Source organism: Ovis canadensis, chromosome 9 (assembly GCF_042477335.2).
Source record: "Ovis canadensis isolate MfBH-ARS-UI-01 breed Bighorn chromosome 9, ARS-UI_OviCan_v2, whole genome shotgun sequence".
In the NCBI taxonomy this organism is placed as follows: domain Eukaryota; kingdom Metazoa; phylum Chordata; class Mammalia; order Artiodactyla; family Bovidae; genus Ovis; species Ovis canadensis.
This window is the reverse complement of record NC_091253.1, coordinates 15213241-15225922: the sequence shown is the minus strand read 5'-3', so window position 1 is coordinate 15225922 and position 12682 is coordinate 15213241. Positions and strand designations below refer to the sequence as shown.

The 12682-nt window shown below is 37.6% G+C and overlaps 1 protein-coding gene across 1 annotated transcript in view; it reads left to right on the top strand.

Annotated features, from left to right (window-relative positions):
* Positions 1-11223, top strand: part of ADGRB3 (adhesion G protein-coupled receptor B3) — an 898087-nt gene extending 886864 nt beyond the window's left edge. The window contains exons 31-32 of the mRNA XM_069599501.1: positions 1671-1775; positions 10416-11223. Coding sequence (XP_069455602.1) covers positions 1671-1775; positions 10416-10604 — 294 coding nt within the window. The 3' untranslated portion in view covers positions 10605-11223. The remainder of the gene's footprint in view (positions 1-1670; positions 1776-10415) is intronic.
* Positions 11224-12682: the final 1459 nt, after the last annotated feature.

The following is a 12682-nucleotide window of genomic DNA, read 5'->3' as shown; positions in this document are numbered from 1 at the left end:
TGTTGCTTTTGCAAATCCTCGCCTCACAGCAATCTGCATCAGCCATCACTAGTCAAGTGGTGTATGCCCAGTGTTTCTCTGCAAATCCTACAGATCTGTTTCTTGTATTCTCCCCAAAACTGAAGAGAGGTAAATCACCCTGCAGCTTCATGCTGTGTTTATGCTCCTTTCATGAGTGATGATGCCGTGTTCCCATCCTCCCCATCTGATTCATCAACAGCAAACTCCTGGAACTCAGAGGAGCCAAGGTGGAAATAATCCAGGAGAGCAACACTTAAAACGGCCGAATACTCTCATATTAAAGTAGGCTAGTGAAAAAAGAAAAATTAGCTAAACAAAGCATTGCCTAAACACAGATTCATTAAATATAGGAAATTAAAGTTGGCTTAAGAGAGAACAGGCCTTTTTCAAATGTTAAAGATACCATTTGCATTTTTCTTTTGCCTTTTTTGTTCTCCAGGAGATAAAGTTTTCTACACGTGTCTTTTGAGAACAAAATTGGGCATTATAAATCTTTCCTCAAAGTTGCATTTCCTTTTCAAAACAAATTCTTACTTTTGAAAATATTTGGTAATTAAAACAATAGACCGAATGTTCAAATCATAACTCAGACATGAATATGGTATACCTACTCAGTCTGCAAGAGCAAATGGTGAGTTATGAAGCCCATGCTTAAAAAGACTATAAAATCTTACGTAAACATAAGGGCATAATCTTGGAGAATCACCAAAACTTTGATATTTTAAACTTTCAAATATCACAATTGAGAAAGGTATTTTCTCCTTTAACATAACACTTATAAAATACAGGGGAACTTTTACCCAGCCCTCCTTTGTTAGTACTCTTTTAAATGCTCTGTAATAGAAAAAGATTCAGCTCATGATACTTACCCCAAGGTCATTTTTATTTCTGACTCTATTTGTTGAGTTGTGATTAAGTTGAAAGAAAGGATATAATTGGGGATGAAGAATATTAATGTATTTGTATCTGTGGTTTTAGAACCTCATCAACCACACAATTTATGCTCTGAATTCTGATTGTTAAGATTCTGTACCATTTTGTAAACAAATATATGAAACTTCTGGGTCAGATTTTCCTTCTGTGAAGCTCAATCATTATTCACAGAGAAAGTGTAAGATTTTTAGTTCTAACATTATATTTCAGACACTTTATTGCTTTGAGTTAGCTTTAATTGGCATAGCCTGGGACTTTGCTCCCTCTTTAGTAGAGCCAGCCAAGATTTTAGTGTTCATAGAAATGAAACATAAAAAGTAATATTTCCCATGACAAACACTGAGAGACTCTGGTGCTTTACAGTCTGAAATTTTTAAACATTCTTTATATTGTAGCAATTTTTGTAAAACAGCTTTAACTTTAAATGATGAAAATCTTACACAGAAAAGACTGCTACATTTTTATTCATCCACAAGAGAAAACTATTTTTTGCTAATCTCGTAAGTGGAAGAAAAAGCCAATTCTTCATGTTCTAGAAGTGCTGACTATAAGACAAGGGCTTGGTGCAGCTCATTTGCCTTCGTGGCATCTTATGGGACCTCCTAGTACCTGCAAAACTTGATTTCCCTCCCTTATTAGTGTAGTAAAATATTAAATCTCTTTTTTAAATGCATAAATCAGATTAGAAATGTGAGCCATCATACTTTCTTTTGCAGAAGGTTATGCATACAAGGAAGAGGCACATGGAGCTGTTTCAGGAACTCAATCAGAAATTTCAAACTTTGGACAGATTTCGGGATATACCAAATACAAGCAGTCTGGTGAGTGTACATCGCTTCATTGGTGCTGATGCTATCTTGGGAATACAAGAATGGAAAAGTGAAAAAAAAAAACAAAACCCAATAGTGCTTTGAATTGTACTCAAAGGCAAATTAGGAATAACAGAATTTTAAAGTTTTTTGTTCATATTTCAAATGTTCTCAAGTATAAGGTCTAATTGGAATGAGTTATATATATTTTTTATTTTATTTTTTTTTTTTATTTTTTTTTTTAATTTTTAGTTTTTTATTTTTTAAATTTTAAAATCTTTAATTCTTACATGCATTCCCAAACATGAACCCCCCTCCCACCTCCCTCCCCAGAACATCTTTCTGGGTCATCCCCATGCACCAGCCCCAAGCATGCTGCATCCTGCGTCAGACATAGACTGGCGATTCAATTCACATGATAGTATACATGTTAGAATGTCATTCTCCCAAATCATCCCACCCTCTCCCTCTCCCTCTGAGTCCAAAAGTCCATTATACACATCTGTGTCTCTTTCCCTGTCTTGCATACAGGGTCATCATTGCCATCTTCCTAAATTCCATATATATGTGTTAGTATACTGTATTGGTGTTTTTCTTTCTGGCTTACTTCACTCTGTATAATCGGCTCCAGTTTCATCCATCTCATCAGAACTGATTCAAATGAATTCTTTTTAACGGCTGAGTAATACTCCATTGTGTATATGTACCACAGCTTTCTTATCCATTCATCTGCTGATGGACATCTAGGTTGTTTCCATGTCCTGGCTATTATAAACAGTGCTGCGATGAACATTGGGGTACATGTGTCTCTTTCAATTCTGGTTTCCTCGGTGTGTATGCCCAGAAGTGGGATTGCTGGGTCATAAGGTAGTTCTATTTGCAATTTTTTAAGGAATCTCCACACTGTTCTCCATAGTGGCTGTACTAGTTTGCATTCCCACCAACAGTGTAGGAGGGTTCCCTTTTCTCCACACCCTCTCCAGCATTTATTGCTTGCAGATTTTTGGATCGCAGCCATTCTGACTGGTGTGAAGTGGTACCTCATTGTGGTTTTGATTTGCATTTCTCTAATAATGAGTGATGTTGAGCATCTTTTCATGTGTTTGTTAGCCATTTGTATGTCTTCTTTGGAGAAATGTCTATTTAGTTCTTTGGCCCATTTTTTGATTGGGTCGTTTATTTTTCTGGAGTTGAGCTGCAGAAGTTGCTTGTATATTTTTGAGATTAGTTGTTTGTCAGTTGCTTCATTTGCTATTATTTTCTCCCATTCAGATGGCTGTCTTTTCACCTTGCTTATATTTTCCTTTGTTGTGCAGAAGCTTTTAATTTTAATTAGATCCCATTTGTTTATTTTTGCTTTTATTTCCAGAATTCTGGGAGGTGGATCATAGAGGATCCTGCTGTGATTTATGTCTGAGAGTGTTTTGCCTATGTTCTCCTCTAGGAGTTTTATAGTTTCTGATCTTACATTTAGATCTTTAATCCATTTTGAGTTTATTTTTGTGTGCGGTGTTAGAAAGTGATCTAGTTTCATTCTTTTACAAGTGGTTGACCAGTTTTCCCAGCACCACTTGTTAAAGAGATTGTCTTTACTCCATTGTATATTCTTGCCTCCTTTGTCAAAGATAAGGTGTCCATATGTGTGTGGATTTATCTCTAGGCTTTCTATTTTGTTCCATTGATCTATATGTCTGTCTTTGTGCCAGTACCATACTGTCTTGATGACTGTGGCTTTGTAGTAGAGCCTGAAGTCAGGCAAGTTGATTCCTCCAGCTCCATTCTTCTTTCTCAAGATTGCTTTGGCTATTCGAGGTTTTTTGTATTTCCATACAAAGCTTGAAATTATTTGTTCTAGTTCTGTGAAAAATGTGGCTGGTAGCTTGATAGGGATTGCATTGAATTTGTAAATTGCTTTGGGTAGTATACTCATTTTCACTATATTGATTCTTCCAATCCATGAACATGGTATATTTCTCTGTGCTGGATTCACCTGGCCCTTTTATAATCAGAGCTAAAAGCCAATTAATTCAAATTTCCAAAGAGTTGATTAAATATTTTCATTTGAATGCCTGGCATTTTAAGGTCATAACATGTAATGTATATAACCTATATAATATAAATAAGATGTATTATAAATATATAACATGTAGATAATAAGCACGCCTATCTGTAGAAAGAGAGTTATTACCTGAAACTCGAGAGGTAGGTTTTCTCCCAGAGTTTCAGATACACATCAGCACTGGGGGCTTTGATCATTGGTTTTGACCACTCTCTTCACTCAGTTCTTCTAACTACAATCCTAGCATAGGACTTAATCAAATACAAGGATACTAGGCAACTGCTATGTGCGTGGCACGGTCAGAGCTCCGGAGAAGGCTATGTCATTATTTGTGAGAGCACTGGATCATGGGTCTAGAAATCAGTATGATGTCTCAACAAGATATTTCAGTTTTATGATAGTGCAAAAGCAATGTGCATTCAGAAGAAGTCACACTTTACATTTTGAATTTTGGTGTGTTCCTTGGCTAGTGATGTGTGGTCCAGTATTCTTCCATGATGCTGGGCAGGGACAGAAATCCACAGCTCCCAGTCAGCCCTGAGACCACAAGGATGAAAAACCACACATTGACAACCATTCTCTACCCAGACAGCCCCCCTGTTTTTCACTTTCAGTGCAGTATTCCATAAATTACATGAGATGGTGAAGGACAGGGAAGCCTTGTGTGCCACAGTCCCTGGGCTTGCAAAGAGTTGGATATGACTTAGTGACCCATCAACAACAAAGCCTGGCTAAGCTATGGTGGTCAGTTGATTAGGTGTACTGAATGCACTTTGAGCTTGTGTTATTTTCAACTGTGATGAGATTCATGGGAATGAACTTACCATTTATCCATGGTAAGTTGAGGAAGACCTGTACTAGAAAGCTCAGCCAAGAACTATCTGAGTTTGAGCAAGTTACCCAGCTCAATTTCTGAAGCTCAGTTTTCTCCTAAACTGAGCATAGAAAGCAGTCTGATAATGTGCCCCTTGGACCTTGACAAAGCGGAGTGGCCTTACCAGCCACTAGCTAACTCTCTGACTCAGCTCTGAGAATTAGAGCTGGGATGGCCCACCCTCTGACCACTCTTCTCTCCAAGTGTGGCACTTTTTCTCAGCTTCACACGTTTGCAGACCCTGGCCAGCTGTCCTCCTCCCAGCCTCTGGTGTTCTGAAATACACATCCTTTGAGGTGTTTCTGGTCACCTTCTCATGCTAGTAATTCTTTCATATATGTATGAGTCTTAGTCCTGGCTTTCTAATTCATGCTATTCACTTATCAAGAGGAAGGATTTATGTGTCTTTGTGTTTTGCTTGTATTCTTCTTAGTACTAAAAAGCATGATGGCCATACATGGTAAGTTATCAATAAATGGCCACTCTTGATTTCTTACATGTCACATAGTTTAATCTGCATTTGTTAAATGAAATATTATAGACTTTAACTCTTCACCGGTCTCTAAACAGCTTGCGTATATCAATCTATTTTCCTCCATACAGCAAGAATCATGCATTATGTGAAATCATTAACAAGAAGCATACAGAAAACACTGTATGTAGTGAGTGGTTCTTTCTCATCTACCCATCCCCCCCCCACACACCACCAAATATTAAACTGTCAATTTTTAGGTAGCAGGAAAATGAAAATTGCACCATTGAGATTAGCTCTAACCTCATTAGCTACTCATTTTGAAATCCTGAAAGCTAACATTGAAATGAATTGAAGAAAGTTCTTGTTTTCTTTTTAAAAGGAGAAGGTTATGCTTACAAATTTGAAAGACTTGGGCAACAGATACAGCTGGCTGACTGCTATAATATGATTGTAATTTCCCCTTGTATGGTCTGGATATTAAATCATTAATGGCACAAATATCTGTATCTCAGTTTCCTGACAACCAAAATAGCATCCTAATTACAGCACATCTCTGCAGCAGCCTGCCTTTTCTAGAAAAGATTTATAAATATTTATCATTTGGGAGGTTTTGGAGTGGGGAGGATAGTTGTCAATGCTGCTTCACTATTGTCCTAAATACATGTGAACAGAGGGAAAAAACACCCTTATTCCATTTTGATTAATAAGGAACATGTGAGTGAGTTTATTATCCTATAATTCATAGTGGCATGTTGCTAATGAAACAGTGCCTAATTAGGTGGAGAAAGAGATTTTCAAAACACAAACCTCAATAAGGTCTGTTTCCTTTTTTTTCTTCTGGCTACTAACTCACAACACCTGCCTCTCAATGCAAATGACTGTAATTATGTAGAATCTGGGGAATAAAAGGGAAACCAGAAGACCACTCTATCTCCCTGCCTCTAGGCAGGACAGCACCTGAATCTCCTACAAGGAATAGGTATGGTTAACAGCCCCATCATCATATAGAATAAGCATAGGGGTCTTTCACTTTTCTCCCAGAAAAAAAGGTTGGAAGAAGGAAAGAAAGAAGAGAGGGAGGGAAGAAAAGATCAGTGAAGGGGGAAAAGAAGGAAGGATGGAGGCGAGAGGGACTTACCCATCTGTCTTACTTACCTGTCTGCCCTGGTGAGGAAATTTGGGGAAACAGGCATGTTTCAGGTGGCTCTGAATTCTCATATTCTATGAATGTCCGCTTTGTATTTGTACAGCCTAAGACCACATTAGCATTTTTGGAAGCCTCATGCATGTTGGCTTATATTGAGTTTATAATTTATTAGTCCTTTATCACACGTGCTTCAGTTTAAGTACATCTCCATTCTACACTTGAGCTCAAAAACAGATAAATGTAATATAACTGCATCAATTCAGGAACTTATTCTAACTCTGAATTTTGTATCAAGATTCAGGCCTCCATTGAAAGCTTTCCTGGCCCAGGTGGCTCTCCCTGTTGAATTCAGTAACCCCCATAGGCTGTTCCAGGGTTGATTGTTCCTTGGACCATTGAACAGGTCACCGTCTCTCCATGACAGTCCATCACCCGCCAACCACAGAGGAAGATGGGTGGCCTGGGGGCGCTGTCCCCCACTTCCGGCTTCCTGCCCTGCTTGCTGGGTGTCGTGGTCCTTCTCCACTCAAGGGTGTCCACACATTTATGAGCCGTGGTGGGAACCGCAGCTCAGCAGGGAGTGCTGTAGGTTGCCAGAGGAGATGAACCTCATTCATTAATGTATTCCTAACTCAGAAATTCAATCAGCTGTGTACTGGCAACAGTACTCTTTGAAATTAGAAACAAGACATCCTGACAAAGTTTAAAATTAGCCTTTGTATTTCCTGTATCCACAGTGCTAGATCTTTAAAACATAAAAGGAAAATCACACTTATTCTAAACGTGATGAAACGCTTAATTATATTTATTAGAGTATCGTTGCTTTACAATGTTGCAATGTTGTTAGTTTCTGCGGTACAGAAAAGTGAATCAGCTATGCACACACAGACGCATATATCTATCCCCTCTTTCTCAGATATCCTTTTCGTGTAGGTCATCACAGAACACTGAGTAGAGTCCCCTGTCCTAGACAGTAGGCTCTCACTGGTTATTTTATACGTAATATCAATAGGGTATATATGTCACTTTTAATCTCCCAATTCTTCCCACCCTCCCTTCCCCTGTGGCGTCCATATGTTGGTTCTCTACATGTGTGTCTCTCTTTCTGCTTTGTAAATAAGATCATCTGTACCATTTTTCTAGATTCCACACATAAGCATTAATATGCAATGTTTGTGAAAGTCATTTTTAAAGCAAATGAACTAGCACTTTACATATCTTGACTTCTTTTATGATTGAACTAATTAGCTTTCTGTCAAACTTAAGATTCCTTGAAAGCTCCTTGAGACAGCCCTCCTCCAAGATGGATAAATCCACTCCATGGCTTGATTCAGCAGAATTTCTGCCCTTGAACCCTTCCATTGATGACTGATGGTTTTGATCCCTATAGTGCCCCCGAAGGTCCAACCATTCCTCATTGCCTACAAAATAAATTCCAAATTGAGAAGTAGCCTGGTAGACAAAGCCTCTTATGATCTGACTTTCAGTCATCTTTGCTTGTTTTTTTTATTTTTCTAATAATCTTTTTCACTACAACTGAAATAAATTAGTCTGTGTTCCAAGAAGCCATTTCTGCGCTGTCTGGATTTGAAGTTAGTACACATACCTTTCCAGCCACCTGACCTCCAGCCACTCATATGTCTTCCTGACAAAGTGCATCCTTCTCTGCCAGGCCTAAAGTCACTTTCCTCAAAAAGGTCTCTGTGCTCTCCACAAAAGGAAGCTGTATTGCCTCCCTCCTCCAAACTCCCACAGTACTTTTTCTGGACTGTAGGTGTGTTTATATCTATATATTTTATAACTCCACTTAACTATCGATACCTTTATAACAAGTATAATTACTATCTAGTGAGTATTTATTGAAATCAAATATTATGCTCAGCTTCTCCACTTTTTAAAAAAAAATCTTTGCAACCCATAAATTAGGCGATGAACTACACCTTTTGCCAAGTCCTTTGGCCCAAAAGACAAAGCATACCTGTTTTGCAAATGTTAAAGCTGAGGTTCAGAGAAATGGAGTCAGTTGTTCCAGGTCACATGCATATGGAATGGAGCAACTGGATTTGGACCTGTGTGTACTGAGCTCTAAATCTATGTTCCCTCGTGGACCATGTGCTTTTCTATATTTGATGTATCACCTTTCTCTCCCGAGCACCTAACATGATGCCAGCATAGAGCAGCTGATAAATAAACATGGATTGAAAGGAAGCAAAGAGGGAGAGAGGGAAAGAAAAGAGAGAGAGAAGGGGAGAATTCTAGGACTATAATTCATGAGATTTTAGGGTATTCAGCTAAATCAGAATTAACCCCCTGTACATGCCCTAAAGTTTTACTTTTTATTAAATCTTTACTATTAGCTATTTTTTTTTCTTGTATGTCCTCATGATTAAGGCTAACAAGTGCTGGAAATAGCTAACATATTGAGAATTTTAATAATGTCATTTCTACTTATACACATATATATGGAATCTAGAAAGATGGTACTGATGGCAGCAGTGGAGATGCAAATATAGATAACATACTTGTGGACACAGTGGGGGAAGGAGAAGGTGAGATGAATCGAGAGAGTACAATGGAAATATACGTATTACCATATATAAAACAGGTAACCAGTGGGAATTTGCTGTATGATGCAAGGAGCTCACACCGGTGCTCCATGATGACCTAGGGTGTAGGATGGGGTGGGAGGTTCTAGAGGGAGGTTTAAGAGGGAGGGGACATATGTATACCTATGGCTGATTCATGCTGATGAATGGCAGAAATCAACACAATATTGTAAAGCAATTATCCTCCAGTTAAAAATAATTTTAAAAAAAGAAAAGAATCTAGTTATAAATATTTCTATAAGCTGTGTCTTTTGACTATACTGGAGAATGATGTTTAATCTGCTGAGTGGAATCCAAACAATTATTCAAGTACATGTTTTCTATTCCCCCTGCTAATTGATTGTAGTTAGTTGAAGGCCAGAATTTGGGTGTGGAGGGGTAAGGAACGGATTCAACAACCATGAACTGTTTTCTTCTTCCTAAGGAGATTTCAGTCATGATTCTCTTCTTGTCTTTGATGTTACACAGTTTAGTAAATCCTGTCCAAAGCCCCTCACTTTATAGAAAGCTTTAAATGGCATTTATTTATTTATTTATTTATTTTTCATTTTTTGGTAGTGTTTATTTATTTTTAATATAAATTTATTTATTTTAATTAGAAGCTAATTACTTTACAATATATTGGCTAGAAATTAGCAGTTAAAATAAAGCAATTTTACTGCTAACTTCTAGCCAATATCAGGATATAAAAACCACAAATGATGTCTGTTCATACATTTCTCAAGCACCTACAACATTGAAGTTCTTGGTGGAGTTATAATTAGGCAGATCTTAAATCTTAGGTGATTAGAGGGTGTGGACTATGAAACTTCAGAAGAAATGGCTTGTAGATATTTCTTTTTAAACCCTCATATTGCTGGATATGTCTTCCAAAAAGCTGTGCTCTTTGAAAGGATTTTTGTTAGTGTGTCATACAGGTATATAGGAAATTGTGAAGAATGTACAGCAGAAAAAAATAAATCACACATAGCATTTTCATATTCTAAAAAGGGTAATTTCTTGAAAAACCAAGCAAAAATAGAGATCTAAAATTTTATAAAATAAGGCTAGTTTGGGTTATAGTTTTTAATATTACACAACATTCCCTATGACACAGCTTCAATTTTTTTTTAATCACACCCAAAATTCTGCCAAAATATGTAAGTGTTCTACATTTTGTGTTAATGCTCCTTCCTACCTGAACCTACAGCCATCCTGACACTTCACAACATGCTCCCAAACAAAATATCATGATCTACATTGCCTTCTATATCACTATTCACTTCCTGTGATTGCTGGAACATTTCAGGGTAACTCAAAGAAGGTGTTCATCAGTTTGTTCAATGAAAGAAAACAAATCAAAACCGTTTCCTGCAGCTGGCCACAATTTCCAATCATCTCTGAATCACATAAACTGGATTAAGCTTAAAACAGGCTCTCTTCCTGGAAATTTCAACAAGTGGCCACCCAAGTCATCAAATAAATGATTCCCTTCCCCTCTCTTCTTGACAGGAAAACCCAGCACCAAACAAGAATCCATGGGACACTTTCAAAAACCCCAGTGAATACCAACATTACACCACAATCAATGTCTTAGACACAGAGGCAAAAGATGCTTTGGAACTGAGACCAGCAGAGTGGGAGAAATGTCTGAGTTTGCCTCTGGACGTGCAGGAGGGGGACTTTCAAACAGAAGTTTAACAGAATCAAAATGGACTGTGGTGGAGACAAAATGTATTTGCACTGACGCTTAAGACTTGGGAAGCCTGACATTTCTCTCCAGACAATGCGACTCTCCTATGTCAGCACCTCCATGTGCCAAATGTCAGTGGTGTTTGTCTCGGTAACTTCTCCCTGGTCAGGCAAGTGGAGAGAGGCCCAGGTGTACAGCCCTGACTGCCCTGTGTTGTAAGTACCCGTGGAATGGATTTGTAAGGTAATCTTTATAGATAAACCTCAAGCAACGATTCATGTTGTAACCGCTTCATATGGTTTAGTTTGCAAAAAACTTCACCATGAAGCACAATGTACATATTTATGCAGTTTTTAAAGTTTATAACAGTCTGTTTGGCCATTACTACACTTTTTACTTTATAATATAAAAGCAAAGTTTTTGTCATTAAATGAATGTTTGTTGAGCTACATTCTTCATTGCTTTAAATGCAATAAAGTAATAATCTCACTTTTATATGAATAATATATTTCACATCTTTATTATTGCAGTTTTCTCTAGAAAGCTCTGAGTAGCTTTCTCTGCTGCAGCTGTGTATAAAATATTTAAAATGTTGTATGGTGTAAATAAACTTTTGTCTACATATCAGTTTTTTAGTGCATTTTATTTTGGATTTGTTGAACAGAAATTTACATATTTATAAAGTTTTTTTTTTTTATTACAGATACTGAAAATGTATTCATGGTTTTAATAGCATACCGTTATTACTCCTTTGAGGCTTATGATTTCTCCAATGTAATAGTAGGTTTGTATAGTGCTTCTGTGTTTTCTACTCAAACACCCTTTGGAACAATGTACCATGTAAATGGGGCTTGTCCGAAATCTGCTGGCATCATACTCTTACATAAATATCATGTTTTTTCTATTCTTGTGGCAAAAAAAAAAAGACAACTGCTAATAGAAAACAGTAAGTTACCATACAAAAAAATAATGCAGAGACAATGTTTGTTATCAGTAATGAAGCTCACTGCATGTTCCACAAAAGAAACTACTTGTACTGCTGTTCGTCATAGCATATGGGAAGATGAACTTAACTTGGGATTAAAAAAAAAACCTCCTATCTGTGCATCCTCTAGCAGAAGGAAAGGGGAGTGGATGTACTTGGCAGATGCTTTATCTGATGTGAAGAGTCCGGGATGAGCCAACTGCAGAAGGCTTCCTGGTGTTCTGTCTGGCTTTGGAGCTGCACAGAGATGCGCCCCCCCCCCCCCCCCACCCTGCAGAGCGGCACCAGGGGAACCTGGGAGCCCTGGGGTGGGGAGGATTCGGGCAATTTCCTCATCCTTTCAGGGAATGAGGAGATTGTGCTTTACAGTCTGAGGGAAAAATAAAGGGAGTGGGGAGGAGATTGGGGGCTTCAAAACTTCTCGGATATTTATTTAGATTAGTTTGCTGGTTAAGCCTGCACTGCATGGTCTTCGGGGACCCCAGCCCACGGGCCACGAGGCAGATGCCAAGGTGCTTCAATCTCAGGCGCGCCTCTGAGCCGAGCCTTAAAACCCAACTCCTGTCAGACACCTTTCCTGTGCTCCAGGTGTGAGAAGTATATTTTTAAACAGATTTTAAAAATAAAGTGACAAAATCATGCTAAAATGCATATAATATAACAAAGCACTGTTTTTTAATAAAATAAACTTGATGCTAATTATAATGTAACTGTAATATTTGATGCTTATTAAGTTTATCAGGTGACTTTCTGGTGACAGGAATAATATTTAGTAATTTCTCTCACTTTATTATGTATAAACACACACATATATGCATGTGTGCATATATACATACACATATACATACACACACCTATACATAGGTGTGTGTATGTATATAAAATCCGTAACACTCAGCTCCATCTTAGTACCCTCTAGAGAGAATGAAATTCACATACACAGTTCTCCATTCCAAACCGTAAAATACTGATGGAAAGTAAAAAACCACATGTATAGGTTTGAAAATTCTATGTGTTTAAAACATAAATTCAATATATTAGACTAATATTTCTTCTAAAATCATAATATTCAAGGGCATGAAACAAAAACTTACTTTTTTT